This window comes from Labeo rohita, chromosome 18, assembly GCF_022985175.1.
Source record: "Labeo rohita strain BAU-BD-2019 chromosome 18, IGBB_LRoh.1.0, whole genome shotgun sequence".
In the NCBI taxonomy this organism is placed as follows: domain Eukaryota; kingdom Metazoa; phylum Chordata; class Actinopteri; order Cypriniformes; family Cyprinidae; genus Labeo; species Labeo rohita.
The window spans coordinates 18,960,406-18,987,246 of NC_066886.1; the positions used below are offsets into that span (position 1 = coordinate 18,960,406).

Genomic DNA, 26,841 nt, shown 5'->3' on the forward strand with positions numbered 1-26,841 from the left:
GGAGGCATTTAGAATTAAACTTTGTCTTTGTGTCGCCCCCTGCAGGCGAGAGCGTAGAGGAGAACGCCAACGTGGTTGTTCGTCTGTTGATTCGTCGGCCTGAGTGCTTCGGCCCCGCTCTGAGAGGAGAGGGTGGTGCAGGTCTATTAGCTGCTATTGAAGAGGCAATTAAGATCTCTGAGGACCCTGCCAGAGATGGGCCAACTCCTAAAAAGGACAGGCGTTTCATGTAAGATGTTTCAGTGGAAGTGAATGCTTGAATTTTGCTTTTCATTTAAATAATTTGTCGTTATATATCACGTTATTTATATATTCCATTTTTGCCGCTTGTGATTGGTTCACAGGTTTGGAGGGGAGGAGCAACATGAAGAGAACAGAGTGCATCTTGGAAATGCTATCATGTCATTTTACTCTGCTCTTATTGACTTGCTGGGTCGCTGTGCTCCTGAGATGCATGTGAGTATAAGTACTTAATTAATTTAACTGGTCCATGACAAATTTTATTTTATTTTATTTTATTTTATTTTATTTTATTTTATTTTATTTTATTTTATTTTATTTTATTTTATGTATAACAACTTAATTAATTTAACTGGTGGAGTCCATGACAAATTTTATTTTATGTATTTAATTAATTTTTTTGACAAATTTTATTTTATTTTATTTTTTTATTATTATTATTATTATTTTTTATTTTTTTTTTTTAATTTATTTTTTATTTTTTTGAGGAAGTCTGTCATGCTCCCCAAGGCTGCTTTTATTTAATAAAAAAAAAAAAGAATTATTATAAAATAATTTTACTATTTAAACTAAGTTTATTTTTATTAAGTTATTAAGTTATTTAATTTAATTTAATTTAATTTTTTATTATTTTTTAAATTAATTTATTTTATTTTATTTTATTTTATTTTAAGACGTCTGTCACTTCATTCATTTAACTTCATTAATTTAACTGGTGGAATCCTTGACAAATGCTATTATTTTATTTTATTTTATTTTATTTTATTTTATTTTATTTATTTATTTATTTATTTTTTAAGACGTCTGTCAGGCTGCTTTTATTTGATAAAAACAAAGCAAAAATAGTACTATTATAAAATAATTTTACTATTTAAAATAAGTTTAGACACATTTCTTATAATTCTCAGTTGTGCTGTTTAATGTTTTTTTGGAAACCATTATACATTTTTTCCACAGAATTATTTGATAATGTGTTTAGAATGACAATATTTTTTTAAATAAAATTCTTTTGCAACATTGTTACTTTTTAACAATTTTAAAAATCATTACTGAACAAAAATATTATTTCTTAAAAAAAAAATAAAAAAAAAAAAAAAAAAAAAAAAAAAACCATTTCCCAAACATTTGAACAGCAGTGAATGAGATGAAGATCATATTTTTACAGATTTCATATGGACTTAAATTTTAAACCTGTTCTTTACCCACAGTTGATCCAAGCAGGTAAAGGTGAAGCTTTGAGAATCAGAGCCATCTTGAGGTCTCTCGTGCCCATTGAAGACCTGGTGGGAGTCATAAGCCTTCCTGTTCAGATCCCCACCTTTGGCAAAGGTACACAAAACCAAAAAAACACCATGTGACTATTTCCTATTTTAATCCTTATTTTTCTGTCTGTTTTACTTTTTACTCTAAGGTGGAACCTGGCTTCCACACAGCTTCTGTATGCTCAACTCTTCTCATTTTTCCTATGCTACTTTTCATAGATGGTCAGATTGTTGAGCCAAAAATGTCAGCGAGTTTCGTGCCAGACCACAAAGCCTCCATGGTGCTTTTCTTGGACAGAGTGTATGGCATTGATAACCAAGACTTCCTGCTGCATGTGCTAGAGGTGGGCTTCCTGCCCGACATGAGAGCCGCAGCCTCTCTAGATACGGTGAGCTATTAATACTGTCAGTCATATTTCATTATCACTTCTTTACCTTTCACAATATAATATAATATAATATAATTGTGATCCTCCAGGCGGCATTCAGCACCACAGAAATGGCTCTAGCTCTAAACCGCTACCTGTGCTCAGCAGTGCTTCCTCTGCTCACAAAGTGTGCTCCACTTTTCGCTGGCACAGACCACCGTGCCATCATGATCGACTCAATGCTGCACACCATCTATAGACTGTCCCGTGGCCGTGCCCTTACCAAGGCCCAGAGGGATGTCATTGAGGACTGCCTTATGTCTCTTGTCAAGTTAGTACATCTGCACTCAAATGTAGAAATGACAACTTAAAATATTATAGCTAATGAAGTAATATTTGTGTGTTTTAGGTATTTGCGGCCATCTATGTTGCAGCATCTGCTGAGAAGGCTGGTGTTTGATGTGCCAATCTTAAATGAGTATGCCAAGATGCCCCTTAAGGTATGCAAGTATAGTTACTGTAGTATAGTTAGTTACATTGAACATTTTGTTTTCTTGTACTCATATTTTGTGCTTTAAAGAGATTTCAGAATAAAAATTTCCTGATAATTTATTCACCCCTATGTCATCCAAGATGTTCATGTCTTTCTTTCTTCAGTCGAAAATATTTATTTTGAGGAAAACATTCCAGGATTTTTCTCCGTATAGTGGATTTCAATGGTGGCCAGTTGGTTGAAGGTCCAAACTGCAGTTTCAGTGCAGCTTCAAAAGGCTCTACACGACCCCAGCCAAGGAATAAGGGACTTATCTAGCAAAACGATCTGTCATTTTCTAAAAAAACATTTAAATTTATATACTTTTTAACCACAAATGCTCATCTCGCACTAGCTCTGTGATGTGTGTCTTCACGCATTAAGTTGAAAAGGTTAATCGTGGTTAGTTCTTCATCTCTGTTCTCTGGTTCAAAAGGTTTCTAAATTGTCCGACATCGCTGTTTTACCATGCTCGCTTTGTAAACACTAGGTCGGTGCTCCTGCCTACGTCACACGTGCATGATTACGTACATGCGCGAGGTTGAGCTAGTGCAAGATGAGCATTTGTGGTAAAAAAAAAAAAAAAAAAAAAAGATCGATTGTTTCACTAGATTAGACACTTATTCCTTGGCTGGGATTTTGTAGAGCCCTTTGAAGCTGCATTGAAATTGCAATTCGGACCTTCAACCCGCTGATCCCCAGTGAAGTCCACTATATGTAGAAAAATCCTGCAATGTTTCCTCAAAAACCTTAAAGGGGTCATCAGATGCAAAGTTTACTTTTACATGTTGTTTGAACATTAATGTGTGTTGGCAGTGTATGTACACATCTACCCTATAATGATAAAAATCCATGCAGTGGTTTTTAATTAATCTGTAAAAATAATATCCTCTTTTTCAAATCGAGCCATTCTCAGATGCCTGTCGGGGTGCCGTCACACTGCCAGAGGCCGCTCCCACGATAGTTGATTGACATGAGCGTCTTACCTCAGATCAGCTGTAACAGTCAGACCTCCATTGTTTTGATGCCAGAGCAGGGATGTAAGTTAGACAAGAATATCTCAGATTTAGCGACTGAGGTGTTGTGTTGCTGGATGTAATAATGAACATAGTGGTCGTCATTTACTCCCGAAATCTGAGCCGCTGAAGATGCAGTGGATTACGTTTGTTTGTAGAGGGAATGCACCTCCCGATCTACATATATCCGTCTATGTTCACGCAAATCATTCATGATCCAGGTTTTTTTTAATGAATCTTTGCGATCGCCTTTCCTAATAATGTGCTAGTTAGCAAGTTTAGTGGCTAAACGCAGCTAAAGTAAACAGACTCGTCACTCCACAGAGAGAAGAGAGGGGCGGGGCAAGCAGAGCTCATTAACATTTAAAGCAACCTTGACCAGAACAGGATGATTTTTGCAAAGCTGATTTTGACAAGGTAAAAAGGGTGTTGTTTTACACTACCATTGAGAATTTTTAACCAAAGTATATTATAGACTTTTCATTAAGACTCATTAAGAATCATATCAACTTGGGCATCTGATGACCCCCTTAATTTCTTTTCGACCAAAGAAAGACATGAACATTTTAGTAAATTATCCGAATTTTTTATGCTGGAAGTGAACTAATCCTTTAACTGTTTCGTTTAGTTGTTGACCAATCACTATGAGCGCTGCTGGAAGTATTACTGCCTGCCAAATGGATGGGCGAACTTTGGAGTCACATCAGAGGAAGAGCTGCATCTCTCTCGCAAACTCTTCTGGGGCATCTTTGAGTCCCTCGCACACAAGGTTTGACAAACATAGATTCAGTAGTCTCAACAGACAAATTCAAACTGAAATGTCTGTGTACCCTTACATGCCATCTCATCTCTGTAGAAATTTGATGCAGAGCTGTTTAAGATCGCTATGCCCTGCATCTGCGCCATCGCAGGTGCCATCCCTCCAGACTATGTGGATGCTAGCTATTCTTCTATGACTGAGAAGAAAGCATCTGTAGACGCTGAGGGAAACTTTGATCCCAAACCAGTGGAGACAACCAAGTGAGAAAATGATCAGCTGGTTCAATTACAGTATTAATTTTGCATCCTTGCATTTATTTATCATTTTAATAATCCTACCCTTTACCATAACTTAATGGGAAACCTCAGGTATTGACTTGCATGGCTTAATATAACATGATTGATGTCTCTTACTGAAATATGTAGTAGAAAACCCATGAAAGATTTATGTTATTTAAAAAATCCACATTGTTTTATACATATTTTGGACTATGGAGGATGCTGTTATTTTGATGAGGTCAATTTGTTGCACTCAGTGAGCTACTGGCTCTACCTGTTGCTATTTTTACCTCAACACAACTTGGAATACACAACTTGGAAAATATAATACTAATACTTACAGGTGGCAATGGATATAAGCGTAGACTTAAACCAAATGCCATACCATTGAATTGTCCCATGAAGAGTCTAAACGCCCCCAAATATCGAGTGAAATTTGCGCTAAGAAACTCCTTCAGTGGTTGCGGCATCATGACAAGCGTAGACATGGTTACATCCTACCAAGATGGCATCTAGTGTTTCTTGTCTCTGCCATTTGTATACTTTTTCAGTAGCTGTGGTCTACTAAAAGCCTCTAAGGCATCAGGACGAAAGTGGAGAGAACAAAGACATGGAAGTTTCTTTAGGAAGCTTTATTTGTCCACAGCCATCTTCAGCCATTTTTTAATTTTTTTCTCCTCGTCTTATTGCTAGTGAAGACTTACACTGGTTCTCTTGTTTCCCTTTGACTGAAAATTACAACCAAAAGCAGCAGAATGTGGCACTGTATCAGTATTCCTTTTTTTGCAAAGGACCAGCATAAACCAGCTAAGGACCAGCTTAAACCAGCATCAAAACATACCTACCAGCATATGCTTGTTTTTTTCACCAGGGTGTGCTGTCTATTTAAGTTGTGTTGCAGTAAAAATAGCAACAGGTAGCACCAGTAGTTTACCAAGTGCAACCATTTCATGTCATTGAGATAATGGCACCCCCGCATAGTGCAAAATATGTCTAAAACAATATAAAAGTTGGGTTCGTATTTAAATGAACAGCAGCAACTGAATGATTATGTTTCCTTTTTGCTTCTTTGCAGCACCATCATTCCTGAGAGACTCGATGCCTTCATTAACAAATATGCTGAGCACACGCATGATAAATGGGCTTTTGAGAAGGTTAGTATCAGCATTCATGCTCTTTTGTGAAAGCCAAAAGCATTGCGGAACTGGGAATAGGCTTTGTAACCTTTTGTTTTTTCCTTCCAGATCCAAAACAACTGGACATATGGAGAGGTTCTAGATGAGAACAGCAAAACTCACCCCATGCTTAGGCCATACAAAACTTTCTCAGAGAAGGTCTGAATGGACTTTTTTTAATCATCTTTGTCAGTTGGTTGTTACAGTTGGTTTTCTAAAATCAAGATCAACCTCTCTTTTGTATTCTCTCTCTAGGATAAGGAGATCTACCGCTGGCCCATTAAAGAGTCCGTCAAGGCCATGCTGGCATGGGAATGGACTCTGGAGAAAGCCAGAGATGGAGAAACAGAGAAAATTGAAGTGAAGACTACCAGGAAGATCTCCCAGACTGCTCAGGTAACAAAGAGATAGAAAAAAGAAAATGAAAATTGCATGTTTTTTGAACCCAATATCCATACCTCAATATCCATTTCCTGCAGGCCACCTATGATCCCAGCCAGGGATATTCTCCCCAACCAGTGGACCTGGCAGGCATGGCATTGTCCAGAGAGCTACAGGTATATTATTTATGTTCATTTAGTATAAGACTGTAACTTAGGCATTCAAAAACCTTTGTGATTGATTCACTCTCCATGTTTCACTTTGTTCAGTCCATGGCGGAACAGCTTGCTGAGAATTACCATAACACTTGGGGCCGCAAGAAAAAGATGGAGCTGCAAGCCAAGGGTATAATTGTCTATTTTAACCAGTGTTATCATGCTGACTACAGTTGAGGTCCAAAGTTTATATCCCCTTTTCAGAATCTGCAAAATGTTAATTATTTTACCAAAATAAGAGGGATCATACAAAATGCATGTCATTGTTTATTTAGTACTGACCTGATTAAGATATTTCACAAAAAAGATGTTTACATATTAGTCCACAAGAGAAAATAATAGTTGACCCGGTTTCAAAAGTTTGCATCACCTTGATTCTTAATACCGTGAATGATCCAAAGCTGTGTTTTTTGTTTTTTTAGTTGGTCATGAGCCCCTTGTTTGTCCTGAACAGTTAAAACCAGCATATGCTGGTAGGCATGTTTTGATGCTGGGATGCTGGTTAGGTATGTTTTGATGCTGGTTTAAGCTGGTCCTTTGCTGGTTTATGCTGGTCCTTTGCTGGTTTTTGCTGGTCCTTTGCTGGTTTTTGCTGGTCCTAGACCAGCAACATGACCAGCATTAATACCTACCAGCATATGCTGTTTTTTTCACCAGGGTGCCTGCTATATCCTTTAGGTCCCACAAATTCTTTGGTTTTCCAGCATTTTTGTGTATTTGAACTCTGACTGTTTTTGACAATGACTGTATGACTCATATGCAACTAGTGCAGAAGGTTCATATGCTCACTGATGCTTCAAAAGGAAAAAAACAATGCATTAAGGGTGAAAACTTTTGGAATTTGAAGATCAGGGTAAATTTTACTTATTTTGTCTTCTGGGAAACATGTAAGTATCTTCTGTAGCCTCCGAAGGGCAGTACTAAATTAAAAAAATATGATATTTAGGCAAAATAAGAAAAATGTACACATCTTCATTCTTTTCAAAAGTCTTCACCCCCCGGCTCTTAATGCATGTTTTTTTCCTTCTAGAGCATCAGTGAGCGTTTGAACCTTCTGTAATAGTTGCATATGACTCCCTCAGTTGTCCTCAGTGTAAAAAGATGGATCTCAAAATCATACAGTCATTGTTGGAAAGGGTTCAAATACACAAAAATGCTGCAAAACAAAATCATTTGTGGGACAGCAGGCAGTTTAACTATTCAGGATTAACAAGGGACTCATTGTGGATGGTCATTTTTATAAATTCAGCTATTGTTTTCTCTTGTAGACTATTAATGTAAACATCTTTTTTGTGAAATAACTTAATCAGGTCAGTACTAAATAAACAATAACATGCATTTTGTATGATCCCTCTTATTTTGGTAAAATAATTAACATTTTTATTGATTCTGAAAGGGGGATGTAAACGTTTGACCTCAACTGTATATAAAATAGAAGTATTTTTTATAAAATAACCCTGTGAGCTATCTTCTAGTTTTGATGGGGTTTTTTTGTGTGTTCATAGGTGGTGGCACCCATCCTTTGTTGGTACCATACGATACACTGACAGCCAAAGAGAAGGCAAGAGACAGAGAAAAAGCCCAAGACCTGCTCAAATTCCTCCAGTTTAATGGATACGCTGTCACCAGGTACCTAAATGATGGTATACAACAAGAATGTTAAAGTGACTTGGTCTAAAATGACCATTTCTTGTTGCTGTTTTTAGTTCCTCAGGTTTTATTAAGAATGCTAGAGCCTGTGAAAATTTTGTAGATTGTACTTCCAAACATAGCTCCAGTTCTTCTTCGCTGATCAGAGGTTATCAACAAAAGTAATGATGTGAACTAAATTAGTTTTGTCCTTGTTTTGTTTTGTTATTCTTTTCCAGAGGTTTGAAGGACATGGAACAGGAGATTTCCTCCATTGAGAAGCGTTTCGCTTACGGGTTCCTGCAGAAGCTGTTGAAGTGGATGGAGATTGCACAGGAGTTTATTGCTCATCTTGGTATATGTTCATAGAAGTCATTTCTTAGATCCAAAGAACTGAAGATGTTAGTTTGCACTTTTTAACGCACTGTGTATTTGTTACTCCAGAGGCTGTTGTGAGCAGTGGAAGAGTTGAGAAATCCCCTCACGAACAGGAGATTAAATTCTTTGCCAAGGTGAGACGACTTTGACCATGGAATATGACTGTATGCTGAATAAAACATCTCTGAGGGAATTAGCTGGAAGAGATACAGACTTTCCATCCTGCGAATCACAGCCTCTCAAACCTTGCTCTTCCTCTTTATATTCTCTTCATGTAGATTCTGCTTCCATTGGTGAACCAGTACTTTAAGAATCACTGCTTGTATTTCCTGTCCACACCTGCTAAAGTCCTGGGCAGTGGTGGTCATGCCTCCAACAAGGAGAAGGAGATGATTGCTAGGTAACTAATGCTACAGAGCTTCCCTTTTCTGTGGATTTTATGTACCTTAAAGATTTCATTTGATTACACGAATGTTTAAACAATGTTAGTTAGTTTTGATGTTGCGACCTGTCACATCCTCTCTGCTCCTCACACTTCTTCTTGCCTGTGGTTTTCTCTCTGCCCCTTCCCGGAGTTGTTTCCCACGGGTTCCCTCATCCTTTTGTTACATTTATCTTTTATGGATCACATTATTTTGCTCCTACTTTTCCATCATCTTAACCTCACCCTTTTATTCCTTTTCATGCCATTTCCTCTTTCCCAACCCTCCACCCCTCTTTTTTTCTTCTTTTTCTATCTATGTATCTTCTATCTCAGTATCTTCTGTAAGTTGGCCGGTCTGGTGAGACACAGGGTTTCCCTCTTTGGTAAGAATCCTGCATGATGACCTGATTGCACATTTCATTTTTCCACCATCATCCCCTTTTTCTTTAATGTTTTACACCATTGGTACATCCATTCCTAATAGTTCCACTTATTTGCTCTAAATTCTTGTTGGGTTTGTCTCCCTTTCTTTCTTTCTTTCTTTCTTTCTTTCTTTCTTTCTTTCTTTCTTTCTTTTCTTTCTTTCTTTCTTTTATTATTAAGTATTATTTCTTATTTCATTCAGAATAGTAAAAATGGTGTAAATAAGTATTATTCTTTAATTTTAAGTCAAATAACAATAATGAAAATGCAATAAGTAAAATTATTTAATTTCTTTTAAATAAAATAACAACAATGAAAATAGCATAGAAATATGGTATTTAATTTAATTTAGTTGTCTTTTCCTTCCTTCCTTTCTTTTTTCTTTCTTTCTTCTTCTTATTTGAAATTTAACTAATAAAAATGGCATAAATAAGTAGTATTATTTAATTTCAAGTAAAATAACAATATTGACATTTTCATAAGTATTCTTTCATTTTATTATAAATAGTGAAAATGGTGTAAATAAGTATTATTCTTTAATTTAAGTCAGAAAACAGTAATGAAAATGGAATGAATAAGTAAAATTATTTAATTTCTTTTAAATAAAATAACAGTGAAAATAGCGTGAAAATATGGTATTTAATTTAATTTCATTAAATATTAAATATATTTGAAACAAATTTTTCCTTAAAGCAAAGTATCTGCAAAAATGTATAAATAGTTCTATATAAATATTGTGGCAACAATATTTTATTTTATTTTATTAAAAATAGTGAAAGTGCTGTAAATAAGTATTATTCTTTAAGTCAAATAACAAGAATGAAAATGGCATAAATAATTAGAATTACTTAATATCATTAATTTCATTTAAGTAAAATAACAATTTTGTCATTTTCATAAGTGTTATTTTATTTTATTTTATTTTATTAAAATAGTGAAAAATGGTGTAAAAATGTAATAATAATAATGAAAATGGCATAAATAAGTAGAATTTTAAAATTTCATTTAAGTAAAATAACAACAATAAAAATGGCATAAAAATACAATATTTAATTTGGTCCGTTTTTCTTTCTTCCGTCCTTACTTCTGTCTTTCTTTCTTTCTTTCTTTCTTTCTTTGAAATGTATTGTTTTTAGTGCAAAATAACTTAAAAAATGGCATAAATAAGAAGTATTTTTTAATTTCATTCATTTTATTTAAATAAAATAACAATATTAAAATTGTCTGAAATATATATTTTATATAATTTTATTTAAAATGGTGAAAGTGGTGTAAATAAGTATTATTCTTTAAGTCAGATAATAATGAAAATGTCATAAATAGCATTAATATATTTGAAACAAATTTTTCTTTAAAGCAAAATAACTGTAAAAAAAGGCATACACAAGTTCTATATAAATATTGTGGCAACAATAATTATTTTATTATTTTACTAACTAATTATTTAATTATTTTACTAAAAATAGTGAAAGTGCTGTAAATAAGTATTATTCTTTAAGTCAAATAACAAAAATGAAAATGGCATAAATAATTAGAATTACTTAATATCATTAATCTCATTTAAGTAAAATAATGTATTTTATTTTATTTTATTAAAATAGTGAAAAATGGTGTTAAAAATTAATGTCAAATAATAATAATGAATATGGGATAAATAAGAAGAATTGTTTAACAAAAATGAAAATAAAAACAATATTTAATTTAGTCAGTTCTTTTTTTCTTCCTTCCTTCCTTCCTTCCTTCCGTCTTTCTTTCTTATTTGAAATGTATTGTTTTTTAAAGCAAAATAATTATTAAAAAATAGCATAAATTAGAAGTATATTTTAATTTAATTCATTTTATTTAAATAAAATAACAATATTAAAGTTGTCTGAAGTATATATTTTGTTTCATTTTATTTTATTATAAATGGTGAAAGTGGTGTAAATAAGTATTATTCTTTAAGTCAGATAATAATGAAAATGGCATAAATAGCATTAATATGTGGTATTTAATTTAGTTTGTTTTTTCTTTCTTTCTTTCTTTCTTCCTTTCTTTCTTTCTCTGGGTGGTTCTCTAATCATTTGCTGTGCTTTGCTTATGTTGGTGCATCATTTGCAGTGTTGGCTCAGTAATCCTATAGTAAGAATTATTATCATAGGAGTACTGTATTTCAGAAGAATATCTGCTTTGGCTTAATTCTATCACTTCATGCTATATCATATATTGTAGCATAGTACCCTCAGTCCACATGTTGAAGGTTGATTGTAGGTGAAAATAAAAGGCCTACAGTATGTCATGCTCTGAATGTTTGTGTGTGTGCAGGCACTGATGCCTCAGCAGTGGTCAATTGTCTTCATATTCTTTCCCGCTCACTGGACGCCAGGTATGTGTGTTGACCACATGTTTCCTGACATGTGTTTTAATGATATTTACATCCTTAATTTTCATTTTGTGTCTTTCTGTCTTTTCTTTTACTTTCTCTTCCAGAACTGTGATGAAATCTGGACCTGAGATTGTGAAGGCTGGTTTGCGCTCTTTCTTTGAGAGTGCTGCTGATGATATTGAGAAGATGGTTGAGAACCTTAAACTGGGGAAAGTGTCTACCAAAAACCAGGTCAGATATATATATAATAATAGCCCTGTTCTCAGAGATGTTTCTTTGTTCTTTGTCAAAGTTGCTAAATTGAGCATCTTCTCCCCCTCTCTCTGTCTCTGTAACAGGTGAAAGGTGTATCTCAAAACATAAGCTACACCACCACTGCTCTTCTGCCAGTGCTCACCTCTCTGTTCGACCACATCGCCCAGCACCAGTTTGGAGATGATGTCATGTGTGAGTTATTTTCATAGGTTTTAAAAGTCATTTAACTTAACTAAGTTTAACATACATAGCTAAAGTAATTTTACTTATAATCTGTTTGTGATTTTAGATTATACAGATTCATTAATTACAGTAGTAATTAACATGTGGCAGGAATTAATTTTAAAAAGCTGTTACAGAGCCCCTAAAGGGACCTTTGCAAAAATAAAAAATGCTCAGACTTTCGCATGCGCATGAGAAACTTTTGCGTGTGCACAAGAAACTATTGCATGCTCACAAGAATTTTTCATGTGCCCATAAGACACTTTTGAGTGCTTACGAGAAACTTTTGGGTGCACATGAGAAACTATTTCATGCTCACAGAAATATTTGCATGCACACAAGAAACTTTTGCATGCTCACGAGAAACTTTCGCGTGCTCACGAGAAACTTTTGTGTGCTCACAAGAAACTTGCATGCTCACAAGAAACATTTGTTTGAGCATGAGAAACTGCATGCTCACAAGAAACTTTTACACACAAGCACACATGCACACAAGATCTTTTACATGAACATGAGAAACATTTGTGTGAGCACGAGAAACTGCGTGCTTACGAGAAAGTTTCACATGTGCACGAGAAACTTTTGCGTGCTCACTAGAAACATTTGCGTGCACGAAACTTTTTCATGCTCATGAGAAACTTTCACGTGCACACGAGATCTTTTGAGTGCACATGAGAAACTTGCATGCTCACAAGAAACATTTGTTTGAGCATGAGAAACTGCATGCTCACAAGAAACTTTCACATGCACGTGAGAAAGTTTCACATGCACACAAGATCTTTTACATGCACACGAGAAACATTTGTGTGAGCACGAGAAACTTCGTGCTCATGAGAAAGTTTCACATGCGCACAAGAAACTTTTGCGTGCTCACTAGAAACATTTACGTGCACAAGAAACTTTTGCGTGCTCACGAGAAACTTTCACGTGCGCACAAGATCTTTGCATGCTCACAAGAAACATTTGTTTGAGCATGAGAAACTGCATGCTCACAAGAAACTTTCACATGCACACAAGAAACTTTCACATGCACATGAGAAACTTTCACGTGCCCACAAGATCTGTTACATGCACACGCGAAACATTTGTGTGAGCACGAGAAACTGCATGCTCACGAGAAAGTTTCACATGCGCTCGAGAAACTTTTGCGTGCTCACTAGGAACATTTGCGTGCACAAGAAACGTTTGCATGCTCACGAGAAACTTTCACGTGCTCACAAGAAACTTTCACGTGCACGCAATATTTTTTGCATGCACACTAGAAACTTGCATACTCACAAGAAACATTTGTGTGAGCACGAGAAACTGCATGCTCAAAAGAAACTTTCACATGTGCATGACAAACTTTTGTGTGCTCACTAGAAACGTTCTCATGTACACAAGAAAGTTTTGCCCGCTCACGAGAAACTTTCACGTGCACACAATCTTTTGCATGCTCACGAGAAACTTTCACGTGCACACAAGATCTTTTGAGTGCACACGAGAAACTTGCATGCTCACAAGAAACTTTTGCGCGAGCACAAGAAACTGCATGCTCACAAAACTTTCACATGCGCATAAGAAACTTTTGCATGCTCACTAGAAACGTTCTCGTGTACACAAGAAAGTTTTGCATGTTCTCGAGAAACTTTTGCCCGCTCAAGAGACATTTTCACGTGTAATAATAGTGTAAATTGCGTGAATAAGTAGTATAGTTAAATGTAGTTATTAATTTAATTTAATTTAATTTAATTTAATGAACTCAGCAACAAATTACTGAAGTGACATTAATTAATCGAAAGTTAGAAAATGCAAAGAATAAATATGCTAATAATTGTGATATTATAATTGTTATATTCAGGAGATTGCTCATTGTCTCTCATATTGTGTCTCTCTCCCTTCATCACTCAGTGGATGACTTGCAGATATCCTGTTACCGTATCATGTGCAGCATCTATTCCCTGGGCACTGTAAAGACCCCTCATGCTGAGAAGTAAGAAAACAGCTTTGCGTATATGTGTTTGTTTCCACTGCATATGATCCATTTTTACAGAACGTGTCATGTTTATGAATGTTATGTTGTGATATCACAGCCAAAGACCGGCTCTAGGAGAGTGTCTGGGTCATCTGGCTGCTGCTATGCCTGTTGCCTTTCTGGAGCCTAACCTCAATGAGTTCAACGCATACTCAGTGTACACTACCAAAACCCCACGAGAGAGAACAAGTCAGTAACTCACTCTAAACTTATTCCATCTATAAGTGTTGTGATCAGGTAGAACTTTCTTAACTGCCTTATCAACCATGTTTCAGTCTTGGGTCTGCCCAGTCAAGTGCAGGAGCTGTGTCTGGACATCCCTGAGCTGGAGGTGTTGATGAAAGAGATTGGGGATCTGGCAGAGTCTGGGGCCCGTTACACGGAGATGCCCCATGTGATTGAGATCACCCTGCCCATGCTGTGCAACTATCTGCCCCGCTGGTGGGAGAGAGGACCGGAGAACTTCCCAGAGCAGGAAGGCAGTCTGTGCACGGATGTCACCTCCGAACAACTTAATCAGCTCCTGGGTAGCATCATGAAGATTGTCGTCAATAACCTGGGCATTGATGAAGCTTCCTGGATGAAGAGATTGGCAGGTGAGTGGAAACTTAACATGTAGTCTTCAAAAATGGCTGTCAGCACTAGGAGAATTTACTTCCTTCTGATATTCCTCCAGTGTTTGCCCAGCCAATCGTGAGCAGAGCGAAGCCTGAGATGCTCAAGTCCCACTTCATCCCCACCATGGAGAAGCTGAAGAAACGTTGTGGAAAGGTGGTGGCCGAGGAGGATCAGCTGCGTATGGAGGGGAAGACAGAGGTGGACAGTGAGCAGGGAACCATCCGTGATGAGTTCGCTGTGCTCTGCAGAGATCTCTACGCTCTTTACCCGCTACTCATCCGATACGTGGACAACAACAGGTATCTCTCATCCACAGGAAGATTTTATGGCCCAAGTACTGTTTCAAGCCTTATTTTTGTTACCATTGCAGAGAAGCTGTTTTTTTTATTTAGTGATAGTTGTTCATGAGTCCCTTGTTTGTCTTGAACAGTTAAACTGCCGCTGTTTTTTCAAAAAATCCTTTAGGTCCCACAAATTCTTTGGTTTTTCAGCATTTTGTGTGTATTTAAACCCTTTCCAACAATTTCTTCTGAAGGGCAGTGCTAAATGAAAAAAATATAATATTTAGGCAAAATAAGAAAAATGTACACACCTTCATTCTGTTCAAAGGTTTTCACCCCCCAGCTCTTAATGCATTGTTTTTCCTTCTGGAGCATCAGTGAGTGTTTGAACCTTCTGTAATAGTTGCATATGAGTCTCTCAGTTGTGCTCAGTGTGAAAAGATGGATCTCAAAATCATACAGTCATTGTTGGAAAGGGTTCAAATACACAAAAATGCTGAAAAACTGAACAATTTGCAGGACATGAAGGATTTTTCTGAAGAACAATGGGATATTTAACTGTTAAGGACAAACAAAGGACTCATGAACAACTATCACTAAACAAAAAAACACAGCTGTGGATCATTTAGGTAACAACACAGTATTAAGAGAATATGATTAATTCAATTATTATTTTCTCTTGTGGACTATATGTAAACGTTTTTTTTTATGTGAAATATCTTATTTGGGTCAGTGCTAAAAAAATATAACATGCATTTTGTATGATCCCTCTTATTTTGGTAAAATAATGAACATTTTGCAGATTCTGCAAGGTGTGTGTAAACTTTTGATAGTTTTTCTTGAGTAGAACAGTAAAGAAGATTAATAGAATAAAAGAATAATTAATACCTGTGGTTCTTGATAATATATTGAGGTCTTATGAAGGAAGCCAAACAATCAATATTTACAGCAATATTTGAAAAAAAAAAAAAAAAAAAAAAAAAAGAGTTTTGAAATTGATTCAGATAATATTTTTGCTCTGTGTCATTATTGTATAGATGTAGTGTGGACATCCCTGTTCTTACAGAAATAGAACTATTATTAAAACTTTAGAGTTATTGTTAAAATTGTAGTCCTTGATGTGAACGACCCTTACAGGGATAGTCTGCCTAGAAATGAAAATTACCCTGTGATTTACTCACCCTCAAGCCATCCTAGGTATAAATGTTCCTGGTTATTCCAAGCTTTATAATGGCAGTGAATGGCTGTTGAGATTTTAAAGTCCAATAAAGTGCATCCATTTATCTTAAGGGCCCCGGAGGGTTAATACAGACCTTCTGAAACAAATCAAAGTGTTTCTATAAGAAAAAATATCAATGTTTAATTCTTTATGAGCTGTAATCTATCTTCTGCTAACTGTCTAACTAATCTATATTCTGCTAAATAGATCTTCAGCATCTATTTGCTTCAGAAGGCCTTTATTAACCCCCTGAAGCGGTGTGGAGTTCTTTTTATGATGCATAGATGCACTTTATTGGTCTTCAGAATCTGTATTTGTCTGAAAGAAGAAAGTCATGTACACCTAGGATGGCTTGAGGGTGAGTAAAGCATTGAGTAATGTTCATTTTTAGGTGAACTGTCCCTTTAAGACGGTTGTTCTGGAGAATCTTCTCTGATTTGTTTTTTTGTGTCATTTAAAGGGCGAGGTGGTTGACCTGTCCTGACCCGGATGCTGAGGACCTCTTCAGGATGGTTGGAGAAGTCTTCATCTTCTGGTCCAAATCTCACGTAAGACTGTTTTTTCCCTTTCTATAATCTCATTGTCTTGTCTCATGTCTAGTTTCTTTGTGTCTTTTTGTCTCCTTCAACACATCTTTCACTTCTTGTCTAATTTCTTCTCTTTTCATCTTGATTCTTGTCTTGTCATTTCCCATGTCTCTTGTCTCCTTTTGTCTCTTCTTGTCTCTGCTCCCATTTCTTTCTCCTTTTCTATTAACTCTTTTATTATTCTTTGCAGAATTTCAAGCGTGAGGAGCAGAACTTTGTGGTGATGAATGAGATCAACAACATGTCCTTCCTCACTGCTGACAGCAAAAGCAAGATGAGCAAGGTGAGAGAAAATTGACATTTTTTGGTACCCTCTCTATCATATGAAATTATTTAATCATTGATTTCTAGAAATTGTTTTTAAAGTAAATAAAAATTGTTAGATTTGTTAAAACTCAATTTCTTCAGACGACTGCTGACCTCATGTCCTGTTCAGGACAGACACTGTTTCTACTCTCACAGTGGGTTTATAGATCCATAGATGTTTTTCCTGTCTGGGAGGGTGTAAGTTTTAACAGTGCTGTCTCTCCCTGTGTCCTGTCTCGCTGTGGATTCGGGGTGTGTAGGCCGGAGACGGAGAGGTCAGACCGTGTTTCTGCACGATAAAAAAGAGCTGTGCTGATCGCATGGCGCACAAGCAGGGCTTTCCATCAAACTCCCACACACTGGCAAACACTCACATATATACACACCAACCAGAACTTCATACCCTCATTCATTGCCAGTGTGTGAGAGGTATGTTGGTACCTTGTTTGATGAAAGCCCGCAGCCATAGTCTTTAGTCTCAGGATCATGGCACCCCTTTTCAGCTGGATCTTTAATTCTCGCTGGATCTGAGTTCCATCGTCCTGACAGTGATTTTGATTGATGTGCCTCTGATGGATTTTTTGACTGCTGCAAGTTCTTGCAGACTTGTCTGGTTCCTTTTCTTTCTTTTAGTGCTGTTTGATGTTAATGTTTGATGTTTGATCTCCTCTAATGTTTTGATGTTTTTTCCCCCACAAGCTCTGGTGGTGACGCTCCCTCACTAGGAGCCAAAATACTCATTATCAAAAAAAAAAACATTACCCATCACTTAATCATCACAGATTTCAGGGAAATGTATGAGCACACTGATAATGTAGGGAGGGAACATGACTTTTCCTATAAAGGGAACAGTTCTCATTACATCTCTCATCTAATATTTCCCTCCCTTTGTTTAATTCATTCCAGTTAATGTGACTTTTGTGTCCATTTTGTTGACAAGTTATTAATTGACGTGTTACCCAAACCCAACTCACTTGCTCACTTCCCTAAAAGGTTTGTCTCTGTTAGGTGTTAGCTAGCACAATGATGCTATTCACTTTGCAGGATACCACCTCCTCCTCTGTGCTGTGAGATGGCCATTACTGTAGCTCCATCTGTTATCTCCTCACCATGGGTGCCCCTCTCTGCCTAATACATTTTAAATACATTCTCATCTCTTTTGGTCTCATACCTACTGATATCTCCTCTCATCTAGTCTCATCTCTTCTTTTCTCATGTCTCTTTCCTCTTCCATCTGTTTTCTTGGCTTGTCTCTTCTGCTCTTTTCTAGGGCTGAACGATTAATTTGAATAAAACTGAACGTGGTGATTAGCAAATATTTTTATCAATGGCTGTGATTTACTAAAAGTCAATTTAAAGGCAATTCAGAGAATTGTTTCTAAACACATTATAAATGTTAGAAGTGTTTTGCTGAAAACATGTTATAAAGGCTCTGAACTATGTAGTGCTGAATTGTGGAGTTAAACAGTTTTTCACCATTTTTGTGTTCAGGATTTTTTAGGCGGGCCTGAAATCATGTCTCAATGATGTATTGAAGCAATTAAGCATGACCCCTCCCGTAACACATCAGTGGTTTTCCCACTCAATCACGAGTTACTGTCATAACTGTTAGTTCCCTGATAGCACACTCTGATAGTACACATACATCACGGAGACGTCCATTTGCATTCCAGATCAAGTGATCTTTAACAGGCATCTTGCAGACATACGTGTGCCATCTGGGCACATGCATCCTGGAGACGTCTATTTGACGTCCGCATTTACGTCTGCAAGACATATTTTTTAGAGTGTTTGCTCATCTGCAATATGTCTATTGGATGTTTCCTATCAGATGTCAAATAGACGTCTATTAGATGTCTTTAAGATGTTTAGGATTTAAAATCTATGTAAAACTGACATCTTACAGACATCTGTCAGATGTTTGTACACAGCAGATACTTTCCAGATCAAGTGACCTTTAACAGGCATCTTGCAGACATACGTGTGCCATCTGGGCACATACATCCTGAAGACGTCTATTTGACGTCTGCATTTACGTCTGCAAGACGTATTTTTTAGAGTGTTTGCTCATCAGCAATATGTCTATTGGACGTTTCCTATTAGATGTCAAATAGACATCTATTAGATGTCTTTAAGACGTTTAGGATTTAAAATGTATGTAACTGACATCTTACAGACATCTGTCAGATGTTTGTACACAGCAGATGCTTTCCAGATCAAGTGATCTTTAACAGACATCTTGCAGACATATGTGTGCCATCTGGGCACATACATCCTGGAGACATCTATTTGACATCTGCATTTACATCTGCAAGATGTATTTTGTGTTTGCTCATCTGTTTCCTGCAGATACGTCTACGTTTGGTAAATGCATTTACCTGCAAAGAAGTTTTGTACATGTGCCTATGACTGGCTCTGTGTATGTTTAGCCTACATCCTTCATAGAATGCATAAATTACCTGGTGGGGGAAAATTTACATCAATTCAATGTTCTAGTGATTTGTATCGATTCACAAATTTCAAAAATTGATCTTCTAGTTAATATAATAATAACAATAGCATGATGTTGTCAGAACAAAACAGCAACAGCAATGGAGGAGGAAAAACACATCCTGCCCCATTTTCACAGGCCACATCCTTTAGAAAAATATTAAATAGCTATTCAATTATGGGGTAGGGGTAAAAATATTAAATCATGATTCAGTGTTCTAGTGATTTAATATAAAGCCTGTTATATTAGAGTACATAATATATATTTCACTTACCACATAAACGCTTTTGGGCAGCGTGCTGACATATGGCGCAGTTGCGCTTTGGATATCCCAAGTTCAAGTCCTGCCTCATGGACCTTTCCCGATCCTGTCCCCCTCTCTTTCTCCCACCCACTTCCTGTCATATCTCCACTGACCTTTCAAGAAATATGCAAAAAGGCAAAAATTAAATAAATAAATAAAGTTGATCCACTTTTTCCTAACGATGGGATCAGATACATCTCCATCTCTGCATGTGCTGTGAGCTTGCATCATAACATGCGTTTAAAAATGCAACACATGCCAAAAATGTTACCAGAATTTAAATGAGAAGCATTTATACACTTTTTTCCAACAAAGGAGAAGCTTTAACCCTGTGGTTTTTAGTGTATTTTAGCTTAGTGGTTTAACATCTGAAAGTTAAGAAAATAAGACACCAATATTTGTATTGTAATTTGACATAAAATTCTTCTTCTTTTTCTTCTTCTTCTTATATTTTTAACTTTACAGACAGTGAAATAATTGTATTACAATAATATTTATTCTACATTGTTATATAATAATGATGATGAGGAAGCTAGTAATAATAATTATAGTAATTATTATAATTTCTGAATAAAATAACTGCTTCAAAATTCACATTTACAGTATATGTGTGTGTGATTCACATTGTAGAGCAAAATATTTACCACAGACCTTATTTTACTCATGAATTGAAAACAACCCACTATAAAAACCCATAAAATTATTTAGTTTTCGGGTGTTGACGTAACAGCTGCCACACTCCATTTTGCAGCCCTACAAACAAGCACAGCAAACTTGGAGCTCTTTAAAAAAAAAAAAATCACTTTTTTTTTTTTTTATCAAAAAAGTCACAATTTAATTTATTTCCCCTGGACTGTGCAGCCCTAGTCTAATCTCTCTTCTCCTCTCATCTTGTCTAGTCTCTTCTTATCTTCATTTTGCTCTTATCTTGGATGTCATCTCATGCTGAAAGGCCAGAGGGAGCTCTTGTTGTAGAAGGCAACAGTCATTAATGACGTCTTACAGTCACAGACTCAGAGAGTGTGTGTGAGGGATGGAGCTGCCCCAAAGCCTAATGTTGTTTTAAAGTGTGCTGTGCCGAATGGTGGGCAACCTTACACTACTAACAATAAGACTGAGTATGTTTAGCTCTAACATTTCTTAATAAACTGACTGATAAAACGCCCTTGAAGCATGGTGTTGTTTTCCCTCAATGCTAGTTTGATAAATTCCCCCATTTCCTCGCTACTCTGTAAATACAAAGAAAGCAGCCACCAATTAACACATTATTTAACAATGTAAAAGCTGTAGCTAATCATCAACTATTCAAAAAAGCAATACACTTACAGAAGGGAGATGTTTACAGAGAATTGTTTCTGTATTCACTTAGAAAGCATCCCTTAAAGACTGTTTTTGTGAATAAAAGCAGTCTTTCTTAAAACAAATCCATATTTTAATTCCAAAACAGCCTGATTGTGCCCAAACCTATCTTTCTAGGTGAGAGCATCCTTGTGTCAGTCTAACTCTGCAGAGTTTTTATAGGGTGGAGGCTCAGATGTTGAGAGGACCAAGAAGAAGCGTCGTGGGGATCGTTATTCCGTTCAGACCTCGCTGATTGTAGCAGCCCTGAAGAAACTGCTCCCCATCGGCCTCAACATGTGCTCCCCTGCAGACCAGGAGCTCATAAACCTAGCCAAGATCCGCTACTCTCTGGTACTTAGCCACATGTTTAGCCATATAGTTTGATTGGGATGGTTAATTTAGTGCCAAACAACACACCAAAAACTCTTATACTACCGTTTCAAAGTTTGGGGGGTCAGTAAGATTTTCTTATTAATAAGGATTTCTTTAAAAAACTTAAAAATCTTACACAAACCTTTGAAAGGTAGTGTGCACTGAGTAGCATCAATTGTGTTGACTCTTCTGTGATTTGAATGTTACAGAAAGACACAGATGAAGAAGTGAGGGAGTTTTTGCAGAATAACCTGCATCTACAGGGAAAGGTACAGACACAGTCAAGTGAAGAAAACATCTTAAGTGTAAGATAAGTGTCTGTGAGTACAGATCTCTGTCTGTCTGTAGGTTGAGGATCCATCGATGCGTTGGCAGATGGCTTTGTATAAAGAGACCTCAGGTAAAGCTGAAGACGCTGATGCACCGGAGAAGGTTGTTAAGAGAGTTCAGGAGGTTTCGGCTGTTCTCTACCACATTGAACTGGTGAGGCCTGTTTGCACATTCAGTTGAGGTCAAAAGTTTACATACACCTTGCAGAATCTGAAATATGTTCATTATTTTACCAAAATAAGAGGGATCATATAAAATGCATGTTATGTTTTATTTATTACTGACCTGAATAAGATATTTAACATAAAAGATACCCAGATAGCACACGTATGTCTGCAAGATGTCTGTCAAAGATCTCTTGATCTGGAAAGCATCTGCTGTGTACAAACATCTGGCAGACATCTGTAAGATGTCAGTTTTACATACATTCTACATAAACATCTTATAGACATCTAATAGACATCTGATAGAAAATGTCCAATAGATGTATTGCAGATGAGCAAACTACGTCTTACAGATGTCTTGCAGATGTCTTGCAGATGTCAAATAGACTTCTCCGAGATGTACCTGTGCTATCTGGGTATTTACATATCAACAAGAGAAAATAATAGTTGAATTTATAAAAAGTTTACATACGCTATACTGTGTTGTTACCTGAATGATCCACAGCTGTGTTATTTTTGTGTAGTGATAGTTGTTCATGAGTCCCTTGTCCTGAACAGTTAAACTGCCTGCTGTTTTTCAGAAAAATTCTTCAGGTTCCACAAATTCTTTGGTTTTTCAGCATTTTTAAATAGTACAGAAGGTTCAAACGCTCACTGATACTTCAAAAGGAAACACAATGCATTAAGAGCTGGGGGGGTGAAAACTTTTAGAATTTGAAGATCAGGGTAAATTTAACTCATTTTGTTAAGTATCTTCTGTAGTTTCTGAAGGGCAGTACTAAATGAAGAAAAGAAGAATAAGAAAGATTTTCTCATCTTCAATCTGTTCAAAAGTTTTCACCCCCAGGCCCCCCCCGCCCCCCCAAGTCTTAATGCTTAATACAGTGAATATTTGAACCTTCTGTAATAGTTGCGTATGAGTCCCTCAGTTATTCTCAGTGTGAAAAGATGAATCACAAAATCATACAGTCATTGTTGGAAAGGGTTCAAGTACACAAAAATGCTAAAAAAAACAAAAAAAAAACAAAAGGAAAATGTGGGACGTGAAGGATTTTTTCTGGACAGCGGGCAGTTTAACTGTTCAGGACAAACAAGGGACTCCAAGTTTCGAACTATTATTTTCTTAAGATATTAAGAAATATCTTATTCAGGTCACTACTATATAAAAAACAACATGCATTTTGTATGATATTTTGGTAAAATAACATATTGCAAGGTGTATGTAAACTTTTGACCTCAGCTCTATACATAAAGTTCCACCCTTTTTTTTTCATTGTTAAGCCATTGTTCCTTCTCTTTATCTTCCTTTAGACTGAGCATCCGTTCAAGTCCAAGAAGATGGTTTGGCACAAGCTTTTGTCCAAACAGCGTCGTAGGGCGGTGGTGGCCTGCTTCAGAATGACACCTCTATACAACATCCCTAAGTAAGACACACAATCTAACTTTAACAATGTCCTTTAAAGAGTACTTTAAAGAGGAAAGTGGAATCCACAGACACATTTGTCCTTTCACTATAGGCATCGGGCATCTAACATGTTCCTTGATGGTTACAAGCGCAATTGGATTGAAAATGAGGGCTACTCGTTTGAAGACAAGATGATAGATGATTTATCCGTAAGTGTGTATCTGTTTACACTCCCTGTTTGGACCATGTTGAGCGCAGTTTGTTCACAGTGTTGATTTTTGCAGAAAGCGTTGGAGCAGGAAGAAGAAGAAGAGGAAGAAACCGAATCCAAACCAGACCCCCTTCATCAGCTCATCCTTCACTTTAGCCGCACCGCTCTCACCGAGAAAACGTAAGCAAATGCTCTGTGGTTTGGTGAACATGATGTCTTGACATAGTATTTCTTCTTAAGTAAAATCACAATTATTTATATAGCGCTTTATCCAGTGTTTCAAAATTTATCAATCATAAAATTACTTTAATTTCAGCTGTAAAGCATCTCTACTGAAGATAGCTGTAAATATTCAGATCAAATTAGTTCAAAGTTGATTCAGTTTAGTTTAATAACAGTGTTGCAAAGTTTCAGTATGAAAGAAATTAAATTCAGCTAAAAACAGCTAAAACAGGTAGTTGTCATTATTCAGATCAAATTAGTTCAATGTTGAACTAGGAGCTGAAATTAATTCAATATAACTAGTCAAATAAAATATTAAGTCTAGTTATAAAGCAGCTCTACAGAAGGCAATATTAGTATTATTTTTCAATTCATTTCAATGTTGATTCAGTTTACTTTGATGACAGTTAATGTTGCAAAGTTCATTATTTTTGACATCATTATCCAGCTCAATTTATTAAAAAATTCAGTTTTAGTCTCATCCGTTATTGTCACTGCCAGTGCCAGTGTTGGGGAAAGTTACTTTTAAAAGTAATCCATTACAATATTGTGATTGCGTTACTCCCTAGAAAAGTAACTAATTGTGTTCACACCAAAAAAGTAAAATGTATAAGTCTCAGGCTGAAGGAAATGTAAATTCACATCCGTACTGTAGAGCTCAAACAAACTTTTCAGTTGTGCTGCCATTCTGAATTGCATGAAGAATAGGTGACAGGAGAAGAAAGTTCAACACTCTTCAGCAATATTTATTTGTTTGCTTATCGATATGGTTGAATTGGATCATCGAAGGTCAGCATCAAAGACTTTGCTGCGTTTCCATTACCCTTAAAATTGCACAAATTGTAATTGCGAATTGAAAATGCACTTAATGGAAAAACATCAATTTCGCAAAAAAAAAACTGCCATATATCGCAAAAGGTGGAGTTGGTTTCTCCTGCAATTTGAAAAAGGAATATTTTGCAAAACTGAAATGGAAACAGTATTTTTCGCATTTACAGCTTACTTGGCGTACATAAAAGTCACATGATCATGCTTTAACGTACTATAACCTCCAAGAAACACCTCATACATGGCTGCTCCCAAGTATAAGGGGCTTTCCTTTCCTTCAATGCTTGAATAACCCTTTTATTTACACTGCACACGTCTGCAGAGCGCTATGGCTCCGACACATCACGTACACTCTAGTCAATGCTTGTATTTAAACCAGCCGGGCTGGCATGTTTCAAAACTGCTCCGTAAGTGTTTACGCTGTGCTGCTTTGCTAAAGATGCACATCTACGTCTCCTTCGATTAAAAATAAATGGCTAGTGCGGTGGGTGCGATATACATAAATCTACCAACACGTCGTCATGACTTATCGTGAAAGAAAAAAATTACGTTTTACTCGCATAATATTGGTTATCAGTCAACGGTTTATCAACACTGATAAAATATCGCAAATGTTTTGCGCAAATCTGTAATGTAAATGCACATATTGGTTAATAAAATGATTAAATACATAAAAAGGTTTTATTTGTGTACACTTGTGTGCAGCGATTAATCATCCAAAATAAAAGTTTTTGTTTACTTAATATGTGTGTGTGTACTGTGTGTAATTATTATGTATATATAAATATACACGCATGGATATATGTAAGAAATATATGTTACGTTTATATATTAAATATATTTAAATATAATATTAATTATATCAACAAAAACATGTAAATACATCCACATATTTTTAAAATATATACTGTATGTGTGTGTATTTATATATACTTAATAAATATACTAAAGTACTGTGTGTACATACACATATTATGTAAACGAAAACTTTTGGATGTGATTAATCATGATTAATTGTTGCACAACACAGTTTTCATCGCTTCTGCATTTGAATTTCACTGTTTTATTATTTTGAGAAACACTAAATCTGTTTTTGTGCCAGTGATATAAGTAAATGCATGTTGACATTTAGTCCAGAACTATAGTAAGCATCATGTTTACATGACGAACACAACGCCACTTCACTTACTTCCGACTCCCGTTGGGAGCAGGAGAGCTGTCAGTCAATAAATGGGAAAACAAAATTACTTGTTTGAAAAAGTAACTCAGATTCATTGTAAATGAAAAAGTAATGCATTGCTTTACTAGTTACTTGACAAAAGTAATCTGATTACATAACTCAATCAATCAAACTGCTCATATTTCTGACATTCGTTTCATCCTCCCTGCAGTAAACTTGAAGTGGATCACCTGTATATGTCATACGCTGATATTATGGCAAAAGTAAGTCATTAAGCTAACTTTTAAGACTTTATGTTTCAGTTTATAGATGTAATGTGAACTGCTAACCTTACGTATCTCTCTGTTCAGAGCTGCCACATTGGTGAGGAGGACGAAGGGGGAGAGGAGGGGGGCGAGGAGCCATCCTTTGAGGTGCGACAGACAGAGATGGTATGGGGGGGCCTGGGGCTGGGGCCATGGGAGTCAGCGGAGCCAACAGCTACAGCTACAGCTCCTTCCACGCACTGAGTGAACACGTCCAGAACCACTGCACCCCGCACACTCGTGTCTCTCACTCTGTCTTTTTTCTTTTCTCTATCTCTTCTTCTCTTTTTTGTTTATACATGTTGTGGACTGATCTGTGCACTCCTTTGCTGGATTCTGAGTCTTTGTCTCTTTAACAGTTTATATTTGTGTTTATTGCATGCCTTGAGTGAGTGCAGAGAAATGGCTGCACACAAAACAGATGAAACAAAACAAAAAAACAGAACAAGACATGCTGAACACATCACAGTTTTGACCAATCTGGCTTCATTTGTAGACCGGCAACAATAATAAAGGAAGCTAATAGAGGTGTGAATAGTTTTTCTAGCACTTTCCTCCCAGCTGCGAGAGCAATAATGCAGAATAGGCTGAGTCAGGCCTTAAAACCGCATTGTTGTTCTCTCGGGCTACTTAGAGTAGTGTACTCTTAGCGCTTTTGATGATTTCTGGAGCGTGTGTTTGCGTGTGAGATTTAGGTACGCACTCATACACACACTCAACAAATGCCTTAACTGGTCTCC

General features: G+C 36.3%; 1 protein-coding gene across 20 annotated transcripts in view; it reads left to right on the plus strand.

Moving 5' to 3' along the window:
* Positions 1–26,841, plus strand: part of ryr1b (ryanodine receptor 1b (skeletal)) — a 117,726-nt gene that overhangs the window by 57,699 nt on the left and 33,186 nt on the right. For 11 of the 20 annotated variants that reach the window (XM_051135612.1, XM_051135618.1, XM_051135621.1 and 8 more), the window contains 36 exons: positions 46–229; positions 345–456; positions 1,449–1,569; positions 1,722–1,891; positions 1,981–2,201; positions 2,280–2,370; positions 4,047–4,187; positions 4,275–4,438; positions 5,532–5,610; positions 5,701–5,790; positions 5,887–6,027; positions 6,111–6,188; positions 6,282–6,357; positions 7,733–7,856; positions 8,096–8,211; positions 8,301–8,368; positions 8,513–8,634; positions 8,992–9,041; positions 11,386–11,446; positions 11,551–11,677; positions 11,785–11,893; positions 13,814–13,895; positions 13,996–14,126; positions 14,213–14,533; positions 14,614–14,854; positions 16,516–16,603; positions 16,833–16,925; positions 17,209–17,223; positions 21,265–21,435; positions 21,666–21,725; positions 21,805–21,939; positions 23,262–23,374; positions 23,468–23,564; positions 23,640–23,746; positions 26,008–26,059; positions 26,147–26,227. In XM_051135612.1, the coding sequence (XP_050991569.1) occupies positions 46–229; positions 345–456; positions 1,449–1,569; positions 1,722–1,891; positions 1,981–2,201; positions 2,280–2,370; positions 4,047–4,187; positions 4,275–4,438; positions 5,532–5,610; positions 5,701–5,790; positions 5,887–6,027; positions 6,111–6,188; positions 6,282–6,357; positions 7,733–7,856; positions 8,096–8,211; positions 8,301–8,368; positions 8,513–8,634; positions 8,992–9,041; positions 11,386–11,446; positions 11,551–11,677; positions 11,785–11,893; positions 13,814–13,895; positions 13,996–14,126; positions 14,213–14,533; positions 14,614–14,854; positions 16,516–16,603; positions 16,833–16,925; positions 17,209–17,223; positions 21,265–21,435; positions 21,666–21,725; positions 21,805–21,939; positions 23,262–23,374; positions 23,468–23,564; positions 23,640–23,746; positions 26,008–26,059; positions 26,147–26,227 (4,232 nt within the window). The remainder of the gene's footprint in view (positions 1–45; positions 230–344; positions 457–1,448; positions 1,570–1,721; positions 1,892–1,980; positions 2,202–2,279; positions 2,371–4,046; positions 4,188–4,274; positions 4,439–5,531; positions 5,611–5,700; positions 5,791–5,886; positions 6,028–6,110; positions 6,189–6,281; positions 6,358–7,732; positions 7,857–8,095; positions 8,212–8,300; positions 8,369–8,512; positions 8,635–8,991; positions 9,042–11,385; positions 11,447–11,550; positions 11,678–11,784; positions 11,894–13,813; positions 13,896–13,995; positions 14,127–14,212; positions 14,534–14,613; positions 14,855–16,515; positions 16,604–16,832; positions 16,926–17,208; positions 17,224–21,264; positions 21,436–21,665; positions 21,726–21,804; positions 21,940–23,261; positions 23,375–23,467; positions 23,565–23,639; positions 23,747–26,007; positions 26,060–26,146; positions 26,228–26,841) is intronic. The other 9 variants (XM_051135614.1, XM_051135620.1, XM_051135629.1 and 6 more) reach the window with 3 other exon arrangements.